General features: G+C 40.2%; 1 protein-coding gene across 3 annotated transcripts in view; it reads right to left on the bottom strand.

Annotated features, from left to right (window-relative positions):
- Positions 1-23,035, bottom strand: part of nav2a (neuron navigator 2a) — a 96,973-nt gene that overhangs the window by 37,992 nt on the left and 35,946 nt on the right. For all 3 annotated transcript variants that reach the window (XM_083900853.1, XM_083900854.1, XM_083900855.1), the window contains 5 exons: positions 17,972-19,190; positions 15,833-15,942; positions 15,632-15,740; positions 13,563-13,994; positions 6,199-6,321 (listed from right to left, as the gene is read on the bottom strand). In XM_083900853.1, the coding sequence (XP_083756979.1) occupies positions 6,199-6,321; positions 13,563-13,994; positions 15,632-15,740; positions 15,833-15,942; positions 17,972-19,190 (1,993 nt within the window). The remainder of the gene's footprint in view (positions 1-6,198; positions 6,322-13,562; positions 13,995-15,631; positions 15,741-15,832; positions 15,943-17,971; positions 19,191-23,035) is intronic.

Below are 23,035 nucleotides of genomic sequence, written 5' to 3'. Positions count from 1 at the left end.
TTTACCTGAGTAAAGCCCCACCCTCTTCAGTATGTGTGTGTGTGTGTGTGTGTGTGTGTGCTGTGTGCCTTGGGCAAAGAAGGTGTGCTTGTTAAGAGCCCGCAGGCTTATACAGTATCTGAATCATTGTTCGTCTCTGGCAAATTTCCACTGTGTGGTAATTTGCGGGAAAAAATAAATAAAAGAAAACAATTTCTCTGTGCTTAAAGTGCTTAAAGCATGGGCTACACATTTGAAGAACAAAAGAATAATAAGATGGTGATTTTTTTTCTTTTTTTGCATTCTGCAGCGCTGCAGCATGTACGTGTGTGTGGGAGCATCATCGACTAAAACAGCCTTCATGGAATAGCCACAGTGTGGGGCAGACACACACACACACACATGCACACACACCACCACACAGTTTAAACATGTCTGGGAGGCATTTATGGGGTTTAGTATTAAAGATGTGTTTAAATAGTATGTGTGTGTTCAGTTATCTCCACCTTTTGTTCAGTGACAGTGTGCATATTTTCTTTTACTTTCCTCTGTGACCTAAATCTTATTCCAATTATGTGTGTAATTAAGTGATAATTCGACAAAAAATGACAACCACAGACAGTTCAGGTGTGTTCATCATCATCATTTACTCTAAGACGACACTAAAGCCCAATTTATACTCCTGCGTAAAGTGCTCTACGTCGGTTACGGAGACCCCTCCGGAGAGCCTGTCAGAGAGCCGTCTCCGGCTGCACAAAATATTTTTTAAAGGCAACATTATACTTCTACAACTACGCAATGCGTTATCCAACTGCGTAACCACGGAGACCCATTGAGCTTTCATAGTTGTCTGTCGTGGTGCCGGCTACGCACTGCAATTTCCCGCCCGATCAGTAGGGGCTGCTACGCAAGGTTGTTGTCCGAGACAGAAAGACTGTTGCTGTTGCTGCAGCTGAATAACATTGAAACAGTGGCCGTTTCTCACCTGAAATAAATATTTTTCTGTGTTCCGGAACGCAGTTTTAAGATAATTTGAGGCAAGAAATTAGCCATATAGACTCTCAACATGTGGTTTGTGTATGAAGATATGACGTGTTTATAGTTTGGCAGTGAAATTGTCGGCGGTGATCAGCTCTGCCACAGTGGCCGGCATAGAGCAGTGTTATGTCGGCTTGTCCTGAGGACCAATTGCAGCCCTTGCCGTGACGGACACTTAAAATATATATCGTGCACCTGGAGACGACGGAGAGACTCTCCGACAGGCTCTCCGGTGACGTAGAGGGGTGTCCGTAACCGACGTAGAACACTTTACGCAGGAGTATAAATTGGGCTTTAACCCAAATACTTCTGGCATTCAAAGATTGGAGCAGAGCAACAGCTGTGGTCAACACTGACAGGTTAATGCTGTCTCTGAGAAGGGGGACAAGGAACAGTACAGTACGAGTACAACCAGGCAAATGAAGATCATACAAACAGAGGGCCTGGTTCTACAGGGAACAGGAGTGCTCGCACAGGGGAGAGAAGCTCAGCCCTGTGATTATTGCTGCAGTAAGAGCCTGAGGGGCACTCGACAACAGGTGGAGGTGGGGTTACAGAGGACAGACAGATGCACAGACAGGTAGAGGGCAAGACAGGTGGAGTGCCAGGTGTTGTTGGTAGCAAAGGAGAGCTGAAGAGGGATGTGAATCTCTGTCTTTCACCCCAAGGGCAAACAGGGATCCTGCTCAAGTCCAGACAGAAAAAATAACAAGCTGGAGCTTGGGGCATTGAACAGTGTGTGTGTGTGTGTGTGTGTGTGTGTGTGTGTGTGTGTGTGTGTGTGTGTGTGTGTGTGTGTGTGTGTGTGTGTGTCTGTGTGTGTGTGTGTGTGTGTGTGTGTGTGTGTTATAAGCCTCTTTAAGTGTAAGTGGTACAAGATTCTGCAGTGGAAGCAAAAAAAACACACCTGAAAGATACAGTAATATATGATGAATTGTATAGGATTTGTATGATTTGAGGCATGTTTAGGTTTTAAAGTATGATCCAAATGTAGATCCGAGTACGGTAATCCACGGGTTTGAGTTCAACAGATGCCAAAAGATAAAAAAAAGTAGTAGTCAACAGCTCAGAAGATAACAAATGATGCTGTTTTTTTCAGTTCAAAACAAAGATGTTGTATGTAAAAGATCACCTTTGCGTGCTGTAAGTTGACAGAATGAATCTTTTAAACCATCCTGCGCCTCGTTATACTGATTTATATTCTTGTTTTTCTCAAGTGAAAGCATCAGTCATCCGTCCAGTGCTGTCCTCTCTCTCGTATTATTGCCAAGTTCTCATTCTGAAATGCTATCTTCAGTGCCTGAGCATAAAGGGGAGGTGCTGGGGTTTCTCTGACACTCACAGCTACAGCAGTTTCACGCCACAAAGACATTTCCTTTGTCTGCTCCAACAAAGAGAATTCAAATCACAGGTCGCACCATTATGGATCACTTCCTCTTTCTCCTGCCACGCAGATAAATTATAGGGATAAGCATGCGCACACACACACACACACAGACTTTTTAATCAGATCCCTGTTGTCTCATGACTTCTTTTGCGTCCTCGTACTGCTTTACATAAATGTGACAGTTTGGTTTTAGCAACTCCATCCCACCTTGCGATAAGATAAACTATATTTTGAAAGGCTTCATGTTGCACAGGTAAGCTGCTCAACCAGTTATTTCTTTTTTTTTTCTTCCTTTTTCCCCCTTTTTGCAATGCTCCTCATTAGTCCAGGCTTGATCTCTTCTATTCAGGAGGGTTTTAGCTTTAAGACGGAAAGGTTGTGGAAACAGGCCAGCCTTTTGAAGATCGTGACCCCCCCTTCATCCAGGGGTCATGGGGTTTTTGCCCCATTTCCATTGTGTCACCCAACACCTTTCCCCACCCCCACTTCTTCCAGTCTGCATCTCGAGAACATAAAAAAAGCATTTAAACTCTAGCAGGTTTATAGGTGAGCAAACATGGACCGCACACGCCTCAAAGCTCAGATCTTCAGCTGTGACGCTCATGCATTACAATTATGTCGAATCAAAGGGAAAAGTCTACAGCCCTATATCACCTAGAGTTTGGGTTTATGATGCTAATGAATGTATTTCATCTGCTGCTTGCCCAGCTCTCCTAATATCCCTAAGTAAGCATATCTATCAGACATTCCTTCAGAGAAAGAAGAGTCACTCCTTGCCCTAATCATTTTTAAAACGCTACATCCTTACCCTTCTTTCTTCTTAAGAAAACAATAATAAAAGTGCGAAGATCAAGAAAGACAAAAAAAGGGAAAGTTTCTGCAGAAACACGAGCTGCCTACTTGCACAATTAAATCTCACAGTGAAACATGAAAGCTCCAAACCAAGGGTAAATATCAAAGCAAAAGGAGAACCCCCCCCCCCCACACACACACACAAACACACTGTTTATCATTTAATTTGCTTTGCTCTCTAATCAAAACAAGGTATGGAGAATAAAGAAGGAGAAGTAAGAGGGAAAGGGAAAGATGTAAGGTGAGGAGAAGGACAGTTTGTGTTTAGCGCCATCCGAGGGTCAGAGACGTTTAAAATCCAGCAAAAGAGCAAAAGTCTGAAAGACTATTTCAACAGTATGTTTTTTTAATATATATATATAAATTGGGTCTTTTTGCCTTTAATGGATAGTACAGTGGGGAGAGACAGGAATCAGGAGGGGTGGTGACATGCAGGAAAGACCGATTGGTGCTGGTTTCGAACTAGGGTCGCCTGCAGCGAGGACTATAGAATCAGCATATGGGGCAGGTCAGGTGCTCTACCAACTGAGCTAAACACTGCCCCGTATTTCAACAGTATTAAGGTCTTTTTTTTAGGGTTTTTTAAGGGTTCTTGGTAACACTAATGGTTCCAGTAAGAACCATTTTGATGCAGAGAACCCTTTAAAACCCCTTTTCTGAATAAAGAGCTTTGAAAGGGTTCTTGGTGGAACCCTCCAAAAGGGTTCTTTTATTTCTAACAGTGTACACTCTTAGAAATAAAAGTGGTTTTGTGTTCCTTAACAGTATTACGAACAAATGCCGAACATTATGATGGCAAATTTCAAGTCATACATAGACACTTTGTTTTTTGAGAAGAAAGTCAGCTCAATGTCAAAGTGCATCAGGGAAAATGGATAATTTCCTGAATTTCAAAAATTCATCAAAATTATTCCTTAATAGGTTTGCAAATAATTTTCAACAGATCCTTGTTCAGGGCAATGCCGACTATTATGATGGTAAATTTCAAGTCATTCCGAGATACTTTTTGTTATCGAGATGAACGTCAGCTCACTGACAAAGTGCATCAGGGCAAATGGATCACTTGCTGAATTTCAAAAAAATCATTAAAATGATTCCTTAAGAGGTTTGCAAATATTTTCAACGGTTCCTTGTTCAAGGCGATGCCGACTATTATGATGGTAAATTTCAAGTCATTCCGAGATACTTTTTGTTTTTGAGACTAAAGTCAGCTCATTGTCAAAGTGCATCAGGGCAAATGGATCACTTCTTGAATTTCAAAAATTCATTAAAATTATTCCTTAAGAGGTTTGCAAATATTTTCAACTAATCCTTGTTCAAGGCGATGCCGACTATTATGATGGTAGATTTCAAGTCATTCCGAGATACTTTTTGTTTTCAAGAAGAAAGTCAGCTCACTGTCAAAGTGCATCAGGGCAAATGGATCATTTCCTGAATTTCAAAAAATCATTAAAATTATTCCTTAAGAGGTTTGCAAATATTTTGAACGCATCCTTGTTCAGGACTATGCCGATTATTATGATGGTAAATTTCAAGTCATTCTGAGATACTTTTTTTTTTTTTTTAAGAAAGTCAGCTCTCTGACAAAGTGCATCAGGGCAAATGGATAATTTCCTGAATTTCAAAAAATACATTTTTGCTAATATTTTCAACGGATCCTTGTTCAGGGCAATGCATGATACTGTTATCTAATACACTTTAACAGTAAAGTGCTGTAAAATAGGAATACATTAGGGTCCTGTTAAAACATCTTAAGAAATAATTTTAATGAATTTTTGAAATTCAGGAAATTATCCATTTGCCCTGATGCACTTTGACAGTGAGCTTTCTTCTCGAAAACAAAAAGCATCTCGGAATGACTTGAAATTTCCCATCATAATATTCGGCATATGTTCGTAATACTGTTAATATATGTAATATATGTATGTTCATAATACTGTTAATATATGTAATAAATGTATGTTCGTAATACTGTTAATATATGTAATATATGTATTGTGATATGTTTGTAATACTGTTTTAAACATGCAACCTACATACATCCTTTTTATAAAGGTTCCACCTGGAACCCTTTTGGAGGGTTCCACCAAGAACCCTCTTAAAACCTTTCATTCAGGAAAGGGGTTTTAAAGGATTCTCTGGATCAAAATGGTTCTTACTGGAACCATTAGTGTTACCAAGAACCCTTGAAAAACCCTTTCCTGAAGAAAGTATTTTTCAGAAGCAAATGGTTCCAGGTAGAACCTCAACCCTTGTAGAAGAACCCTTTTGGAACCCTTATTTCTAAGAGTGTAAAGCCTGTCTATCCATTGCAGACATCAATCAGAAAATGTGACGTTCATGTTTATACTTTTACAATGTCTTAAGCACAAGTAAATAGTACATGTATTTGATAATTTTATCTGTGCAGCATCTCAGAGAAATCATTCTGGCCGAAGCAAGTGCATCGAAACACGAGTTTGCATATTTTATGCTTCTACCTTTGCCATATTTTAAGTCTACCAAAGCTCATGACACCAAAAGAATCAAAACATGTTCAGCTTCAGGGAATTAAATGGCATATCTTTACTTTTAAGTGTGACAAAATCACTAGAACATACAGTATTACCTAACTATATGCACTCTGTATGCACAAACCTACACAACCGGCTGTGCCACATATGAACAAATACAGCATGTTTACTTGGTGTATTTAAAAGATTTGCCAATTGAAAATATGTGGCAGCAAAGAAAAATGTCTTAAAATTCACTCACTAGTTTCAGGTTTACTGTCAGATATAGATATAGCAGTTGCCTGTTACTTATTCCTATCACAGGAAAATATAAATGCAGCAAATGTGAATCTGAGCATGGTCCAGTTTACTTTCGGTTGGAATCAATAGACAAAGCACGATAATCTTTTCTCAAAGTAAAAGAAAAAATAATTTCTACTCAATTCCTACCTGTCAGCATCCCCCTGTCCAGACGATGTGTTTCGGTGGAATGTCTCTCGGACAGCAGCCATGCTGTCAGGCAGCCGGTTCAGACGACGCGTATACAGACCCAAACCTCCGTCCGTCATGTACCTGCAAAGCACAACAGAAGTTATGATATACTGCACTCGCAACGTCAAATGCATCTAAGATACACAATTAAAAGTCTGAGTGGATGATTTGAAGTTGTGCATTGCCAAGCTTGGCTCGAGTTAACTTCCTCTCAGAGCTGCTTTTGTTGTATACAAAGTAGTGAAAGACCACATCAATCTAGCTTTCCGGCTGAGGCATAGATCTCATCAATCAAGCTGAAATGTCTGGTGAAAAGCAGCCACACAAACACTGAAGACAACAAAATATCCAACTGAAGACATTCACTCTCATGAGGCCAGTGGAAAACAAGAGGCATCTTTGAGAATGGTGGTCCAGAAATGATCTCAGCATCAACACTGTGTCTGATTATGATCGACCAAGTACAGGGTTAACTAGGTCACATTTGTTACTGTAAAATTACTTGATTTATTGGCTGACTGTTACAGTTTGAAGCTGATGCTGAGGCCCTCAACACTAAAACAAACATTCCCATTCAAGCTTAAAAAAAAACCACACAAGACAAATTCTCCAGAAATGTACCAGTGGAGGAGATTCCTGATGGAACTAAATATTGACTCATTTAGCCCAGGTGTAATTTAACGACATGCTACTGATTCAACGTTGACGCTGGGTCATTTAAATGATGAATGCTTCCTGTGTGGGGCCGATGATGAGTCTGTTTTTGCAGTTAAGTGAGCAGCAAAATAAGCAGACCAAGCGACTGAACGGCTAAAACAGTGTTCCGTGTTATCGCTATGTGACCCTTAGCGAAAGGGAATTAAACATTCAACACATGCATTTATTCCCATGTGAATATACAGTAAACACACAGTACAGTGTATAGACAGAGCTCCTTTGTGTGACATGTTAGTCAAACAGAATCAACATATCGGGCCGTGACGCAGATATTTTAAAGGCTAAAAGAAGTCAGCAGAGCGCAGGTCTGTACAAAATGTGCAAAATGAGGGTTTGACATTTGCAGAATTTTACAGGAGAGCTAAAAAACGTTTTATTGATTATAATTACTTGATTAAATCAACATATTTGAGCAATCTATACTTTTATAGCGATTAGACTTCACAGAATCCATATTTATCATATAATCCATATATATCACAGAATTTATTTTATTTTTTTCCAATTGCCAGATTAGGCTAAATAACCTAGCTAACTTGGAGTTTTTGTGGTAATTAAACACTAGAAAATACTGATTCAATGATCAATTCAAGCTAACTCAGAGCTAGCTAGTTTGCTAGCTTGCAATTACATCAGCAGTCATGGGCTTTGTTTATAAAGTTCATGAGTTCAAAAGCTAACTAGCTAGCTCGCTAACTAGTTGAAGGTTTTCACTTCCGCCTTTTTGTTTTCAGCCTTTATTTTAAAATGTAACTATTATTGGAACCATATTTTTTTACCATTTGATAGAGCTCACCAAGACCTTTAAAACAACATGGCATTCATTTGGATCAAACCGAAGCTTGACTGATGAATTTACAGTACAATATTTTCACCCTTTCAGCTCTGGTTTAACTGGATATTTAGCTGCTAGGTTAATTTCTTCAACAAACAAGATTGATTGGGTGTGCAGGCTGAAAAAAAACCAATGAGCTATAAGAGGCTAAAGTAAAACTAAATTGGAGAGAAACTGCAGCACGGTTTTGCAGACAAGCTACGACAGGCAATTGTGTCACATTTTTGCTCAATAAATTACTGTGAATACCTGATGTTGCACTTTCTCACCTGAACTTGAATACGAGGATACTTAGTCAGGTCATGTGTTTGCTAAAATTCACAAGAGTCCAAACTAGAAGTGCTTGCTTTTGACAATTTAAAGGTGCCATATGTAAGAATGTTGCCAAAAACAGTTACTACATTCAAATTCTAAATACCGAGGTCTTTTAGGTTTCGTTTTCTGACGTAACTGGCAACCCGTGGTTGCTCGGCAGCCGAGACTCCACTGACTGCAATGATTGGTAGATGGCAGTAAGTGGCGCCACATGCCAAAACATGATTTCAAAACATAAACATGATTTGTAGTCTGTAAAATATTTTTTTTAATGCAAATATTTTGGCTGTACTGTTATTGTTGCTGAGTTAAGTTTGTTATATGAACATTATTCCTGAGTCTCTGTGACATATTAGGAGGATTTTATGGCCAGTTGCTTTAGATTTATTACATAATGCACCTTTAAAGGTACAATATGTAGTATTTATGGGTTTATATAACCCAAAATCCACTTTTTTATACATATTATGTGCTCCTGCATTGTCTAGTCGCTGTATAATAGTTTTTGTTTCATTTTCGTAGTGTTTCAAAAAGTCATGTTAAATAACATGACCGCGGACCGCGGTTGCATAGCCACTGTTAGCAGCGAGACGCCATGTTTCTACCGGAGCCTGTAAGGACAAACGCGAGAGAACAAATCAAGCGTCTCTTTACTTGTAGCGTAAATCCCGCCTCCTCTCTCTCCGCTTCGTCTGCTACGGCCGCGGTAGCTCGCCCTCTCCCTCGCCTCACGAACCTCATCTGCTGACACGGAGAAAGACGTCGAGGACGACATTTGACCAGCTGCGGATACCGTAGCGCTCAGGGAAGGGAGGGGGTGAGCAGAGCAGCAGGTCTTTGTTGTAAATTTCAGCCTCTCCTCTAGATGGCACTATAAACTACTTATTTCCCCTTTAAGTCAAGGTAAAAAATTGCATGCATGGGTTTTTTTTTCGGGAATCACTAAAAATTGTTTTGCTGGGTTAGGAAACTGTCATTTGGCAGATTTCACAAAGACAACAGATAATAAGGACAGCAATGAAAATGCAGGGATCCTCTGACAGATCCACTCTGAGGAGGTGAGCTGTCCTTTATGGGAAGAATCCATCATATTAAAGCAAAGTCACCTTGAAGATGACCAGGAATCCTCGATCTTTAACACAATTTTGTTCGCTTATATGTGAGGATATTTGTCATTATGTGTGCAAGGTTCTAATTACCTATTGCATATAATGTTTTGCTGAATATAACCGTAGATCTACACCTCATTTAACCCTAAAACAGTCTTTTAAGCTGTGTGGGGGATCAGACATCAGCACACCAGCACACATGCACGCTCACACACTAATGAACAACTGATTCTCCCTGTCCTCCTGTTTTAGACGCCTGTTAAACTGTAACCTTCTGCAGCAGCAGAAACAAGTCCAAACAAGACATTATATGAGCTGAAACTGTGCAGCAGCACAGAGTTTACACAGCCATGCAACTGATAGAAGCAAGAATTCTTCAATGAATGAATCTGCAGATATTATTTGACTATCGCAAATCTATAGTCTGCACTGTGGTACTGACAGGAGGAAAAATGACAAAAAATAAGAGGAAAAAACTCAACAATGACATACCTCTCTGCCTCAAACATGGAAACACAGATAGTCCCAAACAGAGTAAACAAGTCCAGGATCAGGGCAGATCTCAGGGCAGATAAAAATCTCCAAAGCAAAGGTCTCCTTTCTCAGCCACTGTCTTTTATCGCGTCTGAACCTGTGAGAGATATCTACACTTTCATGGGTAATATCACCAGGTGAGAGCGTGTTTGACCATGGCCATATCAGATGATGCACTATCAGTGAACCTGCGGTGTATAGATCATGCCTCCATGTGTAGCCTGAGTGTGTGTGTGTGTGTCTGCTGCTCAGTGTTGTTATGCAGCCTCTCTCAGCTACACATGCTTATAACTCCTGAAGGAAGTTAAGGAGGGAAAAGGGGGAGAGGTCACTTTTCTATAAGGGTCAGAGAAGCTTAAGGAAAAGCAGAGGAGGCAGTTAAAACCTCAACAGACAATTCATTTATACGAATGTGGTTTGAAAAAAACAGGGTAACACATTCACCATTAACTAGGTGCTTACTAACATAAGCACCTAGTTAACATAAGCACCTAATGTCAGATACTAGCCCTTTATTATGCTGGACAAATCTTAATTCATGTCGTGATAGAGGTAGAATAAGGTTATGTAGAATAAGGTGTTAATACGTGCTTGATGATTACTAATAAAGGGCTAGTATGCAACTTATATAAGCACCTAGTTAATGCTGAATAAGTGTGACCAAAAACAGCAATTCAGACTAATGAATAATGTTGAGCCTACCTATTATCTATCTTCATTTTTAAACTATTTATTGACTATAAAATGTCAGATTATGGTGACAGGGATTATTCAATAAATCAGATGAGGGCTGGCTCACTCCCTAGTCATAGGCACATTCATTTGTGGTCATTCTAATTTTTTTTACAACATTGTCTGCAGATAATTCAGAACAATAGGGAGAACAAAAAAGAGAGTCTTATTGATAGCATGAGCACCACAGGTTAAACTACACTCTTAGAAATAAAAGTGCTAAGTAGAACCATATAAGGTTCTTCGGCTTGTCTTCATAGAACCCTTTTGGAGGGTTCCACCAAGAGCCCTTTTAAAACCCTTTATTCAGGAAATGGTTTTTCAGAAGCAAATCGTTCCAGGTAGAACCTCAGCCCTTGCAGAAGAACCCTTTTGGAACTCTTATTTCTAAGAGTGAAGGTTAGATAGCAATATTGCAAGACACCAGGGAATTAGAACACCATAAGAGTTATAAATTGAGATAGTTAACTGCTCTTATTAAAATACCAGCTCCTCCTCTCTGAGTAAACATCCCACCTCAGTGTGGAGGAACCAGTTAGTGGATGCTAACAGGTCTGTGAAAGGGCCAACTGCTCAACGGCCTGAGGATTTAAGGAAGAGGGGGGAGGTAATCAGTCTGTATGTGTTTTAAAATGGTTAACCCACAGGGCGACTCCACCCACTGTGCACACACCAACATGCCTGCACACACACTCAAATATCCTCATCATATAAACATGAATACCCACAACACACCAACATGGACCTGCATTACCCCACTAACACACGGCAACCTTATTAGAATATTAATCCACACAGTCTACAATCTACACACCATTTAAGTAATTTATCAAACAAAAATGTACATATTTACATCTCAGCTTGTTAAATATCAGGATTTACTGCTATTCTTAGCTTCACACAAGCGTATATTAATTCATGTTTCAGGTTTTGGTCAAACAAACGTGAATTTTAAGGCATTATTTTGAGCTCTGGAAAACTGTGACTGGTTTCTTACATCTCAAGTAAAGGATTAAACTGTTATGGGATAAGTAATCGTTAAAATCTACTATCTAAAAATCTGATCGGATCATCCAAACAAAATAAATGTTGTTCTGTCTTGTCTCTGACCCAGTCAGGATATGAAATGCTCACCTGTTCACATCACTCACATGTCCAGGTATATCTGTGACTTGGTCTTTGTCTGCTGAACAGACCTTTTAAGTACGTCAAGAACACTTAGCTCCCTTGACTTGCTGCCTCAGGGCTGGTGAATCAGTACAATTACATCAGGGTCAGAGGAAGTCACTCTCACATGTGTGTTTTTCTATTACTTTGCTGAGCAGACCACAAAGGATCTGCTCAACATTTTGCTTTCATCCATTTCCAGATCCTGCCGTCTCTTTCTCTGACATTTTGATGCCATCTCAGGGCAAGTCGGTGCCGATTGCGGCTTTATCTGATAACAATGATGGCAACAGAAGTTTAAATTGCACTGTGTGATAGCCAAAATATGCAGGGGGCCTGTTAGAACACGGACAATGGATTTGAGCGAGCACATAAACAGGTTATCATCGTATCAGTGCTTCTGCATCTGCAGACACTGAGAGATCAGATACTTGTGGGATCTCTACAGAATGAAATGAATGATTTGTGAGGCAACTGAAGCTAAACTGAGGGATGTCACCCAAGAAGGAACACTACTGCCCTCTACTGCCCTACAAAAATGACACAACCTTTTTTTAATATTTTTTTTTTCATTTAATTTATTTTTTCTATTATTATTTGCACATTGTTTGTTGCCTGATCATGTTCCTGATCATGTTCCTATTGGGCCACATATATAAAATAAGAAAACATCCTAGGAGGCAGACCGTATGTCTTACTCTTCATTCATTATGATGCACAGTATTTGTAATGTATCAGTTTATGTCAAGCTTTTTGTTTTTGTTTTGTTTCACTTGCTAATTATTATAATTATAATATATATGTCACAATAGCAGCCTACACTTGTAAAACTATTTTTTATATTGAAGACAGAACTTCTCAAATAAGTTCTATATTAAAAAGAGTACTAGTTTTCTCACATGTTGTTTTATTATTAGCGCACGTTACTGTGACTTACAGTATAGGCAGTGTCTGAAATACTGGATTTATCTTGACATAATGATACTAACAACAGTTTTTACTGTCAATTACAAATGTATTATCCATTATTATTTTTTGGAAATTATTTTTTTCCGGTTTCCTTCCACAGTCCAAAAACAGGACAACAAGACAGATGAATGGATTTTGCAAATCTTAGAGTATGGAATTAAAAACTGTACGAACATCAAATGGATCAAATTAGCATCACCAGTCATAGTACAGAAGAACAAAAAAAAATAAAAGTACTGTTTAAAATCTAAAGCAACTGGCCATAAAATCCTCCTAATATGTCACAGAGACTCAGGAATAATGTTCATATAACAAACTGAACTCACCAACAACAACAGTACAGACAAAATATTCACATTAAAAACATCTTTTGCGAACTGCAAATCATGTTTATGTTTTGAAATTATGTTTTGGCATGTGGCGCCACCTACCGCTGTCTACAAATCATTGCAGTTAGTAGAGTCTCAGCTGCCGAGCAACCACGGGTTGCCAGTTATGTCTGAGCTACAATGGCGGAGAAAACAGAACCTAAAAGACCTCGGTATAAATGTCAAAAACGGCAAGATAAAGTTCGCGGGAAGAGCGAGGGTCTATGCTTTTGAACGGTGGAGAGAGTTGAAAGCTGAGAGGAATTTCAAAACAGATGCAGAATTGGCTATTCTTCTCCGAGACAGTTAAGTTAAGCTTGGCTAACTACGTTAGCTCAACGGAGCCACATTCTTACATATGGCGTCTTTAAGTAGCAAGTCTTTTTTTGTCACAAACAGCTAATTTCTAGAGCCACAATTAAATATAGCTACTTTTTTTTAATCAGTAAATGCTTTTTTATAGTTAGTTTTATAAGATTTAAAAAGTTATACAGTATCTATCACAAGTTCTCTGAGCTGAAGGTGATATCTCAAATTGCAAGGAATTCCTGTCAACCTCTAGTGTAATCCACTTACCCACTGGGGACATCATCAGTGCGTGCAGTGTTCTTGCTCAACACGTCTCCGTCACTCATGTATCCAGTGACCTCCATGGCGATTCCTTCGAGGTCGATGTCCTCCCCAGCTCTGTCTCCAGCATCCATGCTACAAAGTGCTCCTCCTCTGCCGGCCAGCTGCCGTCGAAGGTGCCCAGGGTACAGGTACCGTCCTCCCTGGCCGCCAACCGCCCGTCCGCTGTAGCCGTTCCCCATCGAGGGGGCGTCGCCTGCCTGCATACGAGGGCTGGACTGGCCCAGTCGCCACGAAGACAGGGAGGGACGGGAAGAGGTGAGGCTGAGGATGCTCCGACCCCCACTGCTGTTGTTCCCGCCACTACCACCACCGCTACTGCTGCCACCACTGCTGATGTCTGTGGTGACGCTGCCGTCAAAGGTGGTTTCCAAGGTGCTGATTAGAGAGAAAGTAGAGGTGAGGCGAGGTCAACGGCACTGATTGATTTCTCCTCAGGTTTCAAAAGTAGTGGAATAAACCACAACGCTGCTGAGAAAATAAGGTAACTCTGAATTCTGAACACAACTGTGAGCTAATTTAGTGGCTGGTTAAATTAAACAATTAAATATAATATAGCCTGCAGAATCATGTAATTGTTTTATTGAGAATCATGTTTTTGACAACTTATCAATGCCAGACAAAGTGCTTCTTTTATTTTGTCTGCAGTATTTTCCAGAAAATGTAAGTTTACTAACTAGTTGCTTACTTACATATATAAGTTGCATACGAGCCCTTTATTAGTAATCATTAAACACATATTAACACCTTATTCCACCTCTATTACAACATGAATTAAGATACATAAGGTGTTAATGGGCTAGTGTGCTACTCATATGCATGTTAGCAAGCACCTAGTTAATGGTGAATATGTGTTCCCTAATCTAAAGTTTTGCCAGATTTTTGTATATAGTAAATAAAACTAACAGACTGCCTAATAAAAGTGTAAACGAATGATATGAGAGATTCACCCAAAAACAGGATCATCGGAAATGACCCTTTTCAACAGACCCTCAACTGAATCTGACCAGCTGGGTCAGTGTTGACATTGAAAGCCACAGTCGAGGTCAAAAGTCTGTGTAAGGGAACATGAGTTCAACCTGAATCGACAACAACAACAACATGAGAGACATGCACTGCGATCAAAGTCGAAGATCAAGCCAAAAGGGATGAGACTGCAACAAGAGGGAATAAGCTAAACAGACGTAGCCTGCTTTAGCCTGTTTACCACTCAGCCGTAACAGCCATTGTAAGTAAGGCTTCACACTTTGATGATTGCCAAACAGTAGAGCTCTGTTTTATACTGGGCTCTGTTTTGTGCTTCAAACACTTCTTTATGAACAGCGCTGACTCAACAGGGTGAACAGAATATGCTTAAAAAACACTTAAAATGTTTACCGTAGCTGGTTAATTACCATATTTTAAATTGACTATTTCTTACAAGATGATGTTTATACAATGTAAAAAAAAAAAGTTGAGAAAACTTTCAAGGCAACTTGATGCAATCAATTTTTGAGTTTACAGCCCAACAAAAGAGCTTTAAAGAGTTTTTTTAAAAAGTTCCATCAACTAATATTATTTTGTTAGACAAACTTGTAAGTTAGAGTTGTGCCAACTCAAAATTCTCTTTTCAAACACTTTGGCGAACTTATCTTGTTCAGATAATGTAAAAAAAAAAAAGTTGGCACAACTGTTGTTTGTCTAACAAAATAAAATTAGTTGATGGAACTTTTTTTTGATTGCAGCAAGTTGCCTTGAAATTTTGAGTTTTCTGTGACTGTGTAAGTGTACATATCTTGTTATTATAATTTTTATATCTTGAATGCTATCATTCGCTATAGCATTTTATCGATACAATCAATAATATTGATAAAAAATAATAATAATTTTGATACCATATTATGGTATCAAAATTATTATTATTTTTTTTTAAACTTCTTCAAAAGGTGTATTTATTTAATGCTTACCTCAACAACCCTCTATGAACAAGCATTAATAGATTCAACTTTCTAAAAAATAACTGTATTTTCTTTTACCTGTGTGTGACCTGAGTTCCTCGCAAGCTGGACATGGTCTCTTCCAGGTTCTGCCGCAGGTCTGCTATGTTCTTGACAGTTCGTAACCGCCTCGTCTCTGGGTCTTCACCTGAGTTAACACACGACCACCAGCTCAGAATTATATTTGACAGAATCATTAGATTAAAGTTAGCTCCTTTATAGAGTACGTGATCTGCATACCTGAAAGTTCCTCGATGGAGGGCTGGCTGGTCTTGGTTAAGGAAACGTCTCCACCTCTTCCTCCTGAGCTGCTCTCAGTGTTCGCGCTTCCCTCTCCTTCTGTTTGGGATCTGGGGAAATATTGTAAGTGATCATCTTGCTGAAAGAATCGAATGTACATTAAGAGGGAAACTCCTTTTTTAGCAAATAAACCTGATTAAGGATTTAATCCGCTGCGCCTGGTCTTGTGACCAGGGTCCGAAATGAGCTGAGCTAAGCCCCAAATGCCAAGTTTATCTTCGAAGGATAAAATCAATACAGTTCAGCCGCTGCACTGGCTGGTACCTTTTGGAGCTGATGACGTTTGAACGCGCCGGAATTGCTGATTTTGGTATTTGCCTGATCCCAGACTTTGGCCTTGTTAAATGCTGTAGAATGACACACTGACTCTCACACCGCTCAACACAATTAGTCTTTCGCAGGTGAGAGAATAAACAGATTTGCTGTTTGTGACAGGCAGATCCTGCAGGTAATAGCATTTGACAGGTATAACTAAGGACTAAAGACGGGGGGTTGGGGTTGGTGGGTTTTCTTGATGAGGTGTGGTGGTTAGCAACAGGTCAGAATGTACAGAAGGGGAAAGGGCAGAGATGCAGGAAGTGTCTTGAGGCTAATGAGCGGTTGTTAGAAAAGAGTCACTGAGAGGCCGATGGAGCTCCTTCCTTATCACACTGGGATGAGGACAGAGGTCAGAGGCACACTACATCCACACATATTTGCCCAGACTCTGAGAACAGTCAGGCAAATAACACACTCTGCACTTAAACACAAACAAACACAGATGTGACATTCCTATAGTTAACAAGTCACAGATGACTTTCAGACTCTGGATTTTCAGATGCTGCCAGAGAATAAATCATAATGAGATGAATGAATAACTTGTACAGAGTAAAACACACAATATATAGTCTATAGAGTTATAGAGGGCTAAGTGGTTGCTAAAAGCTTAGGTTGTTCTGAACAACTTACCTTAAACAACAAAGAATATTGTTTTGTCTTTTACACACACTCACGTGTTATATCTAATATCTTTATAATACAGTGATCTGGATCTTAATCCAAATGTCCATGAGCATGACCTTATGTTTCCTGTTATATATATGTATATTTTTTAATATTTGTATGTTGTATGACTCTAAAAACTAATTCAGGGGACCTTTAGTCATTACTTAAATGTATATATATTGTTGTGAAATAAAAACCAGATTCCGAAATCTGGAAGTACTTACTCTGAAATTTGAGCAGTGTTTATGGTACAGTCTGTGTACCGAGGTAAAGTTAGCTAGTAGCTGTAGCCTATCACTGATTGAGTAGGCTTAAATGCAGGAGTAATAGGTAGCCAGGTAGCCAGAGAAAACGTCTTGCAAGCTAACTTAATATGGGACTACCATTAGCCACCGCTCTTGTTAGCATGTAGGCTAGCTACGTTTATAAACTACTAGCAGCTACCTCATTTACTTTCGCTAGCTGACTAACAAACTAGCACACAAACTAGCAGACTAGCACACAAATAGGTTGTGTGCTAGCACAAAACAAATAGGTTGTGTGCTAGCGAGTCATCTTTAGTATTTCTTCATATTTGAATAATAGTCTAATCATGTCTAGCTAACATAGACATGATTGTCTAGCTAACGTAGACATGATTAGCATAATGCTAACTGTTGGATCAACTTAAATACTTGCATTCATGTTGACAATTAGTTCGTGTTACTTAGAAATGTGTTTTATTGTGGCCAAAAAGCTTTTTCACCTTACCTAAAACAATATATTGGATCACCTTAAATATTTGCATTTGTGTTGACAATTATTAAGTTCATGTTACTTAGTGTTTTTATTGTGGCCTAAAAGGTAATTCACCATACTCAAAACATTGCTTTGAATTAATGGAATTCTGCTAGCAGTTGGCTTAACTTAAAACTTCTATTGGAAAACTCGATTTTTTTTTGTTGACCCAATTTTCCCATCAATGTTATGGTGACAGTCACTGCTGCATTTGTGTTACATATCCAGGTGAAATTAAAGCTAAAATAGTATACCACTGTAACAGGAATCACAACATATTTTGCTGCACAAATATGAGTGTGGCGTGTATAAACTCACCTGTACATGAATGGTGCGACAGTGGCCATATTGGGGTGGCTGTGGTGCTGTTGAGTCTGAGGTAGCTGCACGCTGACCGTGTTGCTGGCTGTGCTCTGTGTGTTGCCACCTCCTGCTGGGGTAGTGCTGGTCTTGCCCTCTGTGGAGGCCAGGCTGGAGGTAGAGCTGGAGTGTCTGCTGTCCCCGTCTCTGTCCAGAGGTCCGCGGTGCATGGCCAGGCCCCCTCCTAACCGCATGCTCCGAGGCCTCTCCCCTGACTCCTTCACTGAGGAAGCCTTACCCCCAACCCCTGGGGCTTTGCCTCCTGGCTTTGGTATTCCACTCTGTGCAGGTGTGGAACTCTCCTTTTTGGCCACTTTACCCCCCTTGGGAATGAAGCTGGCAATTTTCGATGCCCTTTTGTTCAAGTTCTCTGTGTCTACAGCAACAGGTGATACTTCCTCCTTAGTGTCGTCTCCCCTGAGCTCTGTCCTGTCGGGGACTGAGATGCGTTTACCCACCTCCTTCCCTCTTTCCTTATCTTTCTCTTTGCCCTTGTCCTTGTCTTTCTCTGGACCTTTCGCAGAGCCCTTCTTAGCAGTCAAAGCTCTGCTAAAAGTGCGCTGGGCAATGCCTCTCAGGGCGATTTTGGGGCTGCTGGCAGTTATGGGGACAGTAGTACCTGCTGAGGGAGTTGCTCCATTGCTGGTCCCATTCATTCCTGGCCTGACATTACCATCGACGTCTTCCAGTGAATTAGTGTTGGAGGCAGTCTCCACTCTCTCCACCTGCCCTGCTCCAAGCTGCCTAGCTGAGGCAGTGTTGTCAGTCTGGGCACCAACTCCATTGGAGGAGGTGGAAGATTTGGAGCCACCTCTGCTGTTGAAGAGCTTCAGCTTCTCCAGCATTGACTTCTGCGTGCCGACCTTAGGAGGAGCTTCGGTTGCTGCAGCAGCTTTACAGGAAGTGTCTTTCTCCTGCTTGATGGTCTGCAGGGCCGATGTGGAGGCGCTGGTGGAGGAGTGAGGAGTTGAGCTGTGCTTGGAGCTCATTGACTTGCTCCTCCATGGCTTGCTGTTGCTATTTGGCTGGGGAATGGCTGTGGATGAGGAGGACGATAACGGAGGAATTAGGGTGGAGGTAGCAGCGGGGATGCTGGTGGAAGAGTTGACAGTCACCGCAGACAACAGAGCATGCTCAGTCATCACTGAAGGCTGTGAGGTCATACCCTCTGAGGAATCTGCACCAGGAAAAAAAAGACATTTTACTAAGCAATGAGTTAAAGGCGCCATATGTAAGAATGTCACCAAAAACGGTTACTACAATCAAATTCAAAATACCGAGGTCTTTTAGGTTTCATTTTCTCCGCCATTATAGCTCTAACGTAACTGGCAAAACGTGGTTGCTCGGCAGCTGAGACTCTACTGACTGCAATGATTGGTAGACGGCGGTAGGTGGCGCCACATGATTTCAAAACATAAACATGATTTGCAGTCTGCAAAATATTTTTTTAATGCAAATATTTTGGCTGTACTGTAGTTGTTGGTGAGTTCAGTTTGTTTTATGAACATTATTTCTGAGTCTCTGTGACATATTTGGATTTTATGGCCAGTTGCTTTGGATTTATTACATAATGCACCTTTAAACAAAAAAAATGTTAAACAGAAGAGAAGAGAAACAAGATGCAGAGAGTGAGTCTTATTTGACCCCACACAAAGTCACCTTATAAGGGCCTGGAAGTGGTTCGTGTTGATACAGCCAAACATGTCATTACCTTGCTGTGGGCTAGCCACCAAAACTGTTAAAAACCCCTGAGCACTAACAATGAGAGGAACCCATCACAAGCTGTTTATAAAAACAATGAGGAGCAGGCTCAAGTGCTTTATAGTCTTGCCAAGCAGGTCAAGTCAAGAAGCAGTGCTGCAGCACTTGTAAGGCTTGGACTTATATGGACTTCTTTTGGTCAGCATGTCTCAGCTTTAAGAAACACTGTGTGGTTTCATATAGTGACAAGTACTCAGGTCCTTTACGATAACATTCATAAACTGCTTGAAAATACAGTTGAACACAAAGGCTTTTTCCAGTCCCAGTTTCCAGAAGAACTTACCAAGGAGAGCAAAAGCTGGAATTTCTGTTCTTAATCACTGCTCTTGCTGTGGAAACTAGAGTATCCTGAATGTAACTCAGTGCTTCAGACGAGTATTGAATATTCAAACAGCAACGGACAGTGAGAGAAAGCCTGTGCAGGGAGCACAGGGTGGAATGAAGAGTTACTACTGCTTTCTCATAAAGACGGAGTTGCCTTTCGTCGTATCTTAAAGTTGTTGGTTTTTTTTCTCATTTCATGTTACTTTTTCTGTTGGCTGACATATTTGTGACCCTGGTTTTCTGTTTTTCCTCTGTTAAAATTTACCCAAGAAGAATCAAGTGAGAATTATCAACAGTGATCAACAACAATTCTGGTATGGATAATTTTTCTTGTCCTTCAAAGGGAACCTCATAACCAAAATTGAAGTTCCCTATATGGATAAGTTTCTATCTATCAAAATAGAACACAATAAAAAATAGTTTAAACAGCAAATCGATGAAACTGTGCAAACTCAAGAATTGTGCAACTCGACAGTGACAGTAACTCCCCCCCCCCCCCAAGTTTCCCTCATTTATTTGAGCAGTGCCACCATGAGGAGACATGAAGTAGCAAAGGCTGGCAAATGAAACTGGCTGAGACTTAGGGTGAATTACAATTCCTTGCTTAACCCTCAATCTCAAAAATGCGCTCCCTCTAGTGCAAGTGCTGTCCCGATTCTCAGAAAAATTAAGTTGAGGGGCGATATTAAGGGCTGTATCGACCTCAATTTTCCGAGACTACCCTTGGGAGCAAGGGCTACCCAGAATGCATTGCGTGTTTTCACATAAGAAAGATGACGCCGAAAGCAGCGAAGCGAGTGCGATACAAATTAAGTAGAGAGATAGAGAGTTAGAGAGATATAAAAATTATGAAAACCATTGTATTATCTTAGTTTAGGCCCATATTATGGATTACTGACGTCATTGTTGCGTAACATTTATTTTTATTTTACGATCTTTTGTCAATAGCCGGCCGGTGCGCACACGCGATCGTTTGCTATCGTTTACCCTTCAATAAGCCGTGGTGTGTGGTAACTGTCAGCTGAATATGTCCGTGGTTGTGGTATTTGTATGAGTATCATCTTGTAACTAACTGACAACCTAATAACTTGACTGAAATAAAATAATAAATAAATAATTGTGAAGTAAATATGTTCTTCTTCTTCTTTTTTGGAGTTGATAGACTGGATGCAGCTTTCGCATTATTCTGCCCCCTACAGTCTGAAGACGTATCTGCATTTAAGGGGTGTCCCATTTCTAAGTGACAAAATAACCCTCAACACTTGGTTTTGAGTTAAGATAAGGGTTGAGCTTGAGGGTTAAGATTGAGGGTTAAGATAGAAATTGGAATTGGCCCTTAAGCTAGATAATTTGTGAATTCAAATATTAATATTTGCCCTGTGGTATTGATTATCATATTGCATGTGGAAGGAAGACAAAACCAATCAAAATGTCAACTACATTCACTCAATTTATATCATTTGTGTCGTCTATTTTAGCTGAAACTTGGGTAGTATATTCAATCCATTCCATCTTTTTAGCACATTCTAACAAGGCTGCCCAATTCATTTTTATAGCACAATAGTTCATCCTCTAATGGGATATAGGCACCTGCTCCTCTTATTTCTCTCCCTGGTTAGCATTTACTAAGCGCAGCTTGAAACAAAGCAAACTTTAGAAAGTGATTGAGGCCCAATTAGCCATGTTAGCAGTTAGTTTGTTAATAGCTGGTTGACAATTCCAAGTGGTTAAATGAGACTTTGATTATTATGACTATGGAGCAGGTAGAGAAAATGAGGAGTCTACGTCTGTGCTATTTGTGAATAGGGTCAACTTTGATTCTGGGTCAGGAAAGAACAGAAGAAGAGAGACGGGACATGAACAGATCTTGGACACTGCCAACTTCAGAAAAAAACAAACACTAACTTGAACACTGACCCTTACATTTGTACGACGTGCCAACAAGCTGGACTAAATATTTGATTTGGAAAAGGGTGGTGAATGTGTTGTCTTTGGAGAATTACTGTGCACTGAGAAAGATTATTGTGTTTATAAGGGGGAAAAAGGTGTTGATGCTACACAGGAAAAGTTGGTTGATGACACAACAATTACCACAAAAATTAAGTTAGATTAGTCCGAAATGTGGAAGCACTTCTTCTGCTTGGACAGGCCCTGAGAATGGGTCACTGACTTAATGACCTGGTGCAGCCTTGGGCCAAAGCCTGGAATTAAACTGCTCATTGCCCCCCATTCACTGTGTTGGTCGAGGTGTCTGCTTAAAGGGATAGTTCGGAATTTTGGACATAAGACCTATTTTCCAACTCAGCCGGTGTGATGGAGACGTCTGGAGACGTTTTCAAGAAATTTAATTCAGTTCTTCTAGTTGCCGAGTTCGCTGATGCTATGGCTAGCGCAAGTTAGCATGGCATTAAAAACACTCATACCGACTCCACAGTGCACCCAAGGCAAATCGATTGTAACGGCAGACTATTGATGTACATATCTGTGTTGATAGAATAATATTTGAAACAAAACTAACGTCGCATCGCATGAATTTTTGAGGGACTACTTTCTCAGCACTATACTTCCGGCAACGGAATCAGTCCGCCGCTGCCGGAAATATGACGCGCTGCTGCTGAGACATAAATCCTTCAAATTGCAAGGTTGGTTTTATTTCAAACATTCTATCAACACAGATATGTAGACATAGACGCGAGACAACAATTGCAGGAATTTAGCGTCTTGTGACGTCCCAATGAGTTCGGAGGTCAACATCGTGTGTTTTATATCCTGTATTCAGACTGAGGAGGACCACAAAAACATGAGTGGGTCATCTTTTTTCACTTTGGCGACTGGTAGGGCCTCCAGAGTCCCAATTATAAGTATTAAAATGATTAAAAAGTTAATTTTGCATAATATGGGACCTTAAAAGGAAACTATCTACTTCATGTCTGCCAT

This window comes from Microchirus variegatus (genome assembly GCF_963457635.1).
Source record: "Microchirus variegatus genome assembly, chromosome: 14".
Taxonomy (NCBI): Eukaryota; Metazoa; Chordata; class Actinopteri; order Pleuronectiformes; family Soleidae; genus Microchirus; species Microchirus variegatus.
Note: the sequence above shows the minus strand (reverse complement) of the source record. Positions and strands in the feature narration are given on the sequence as shown.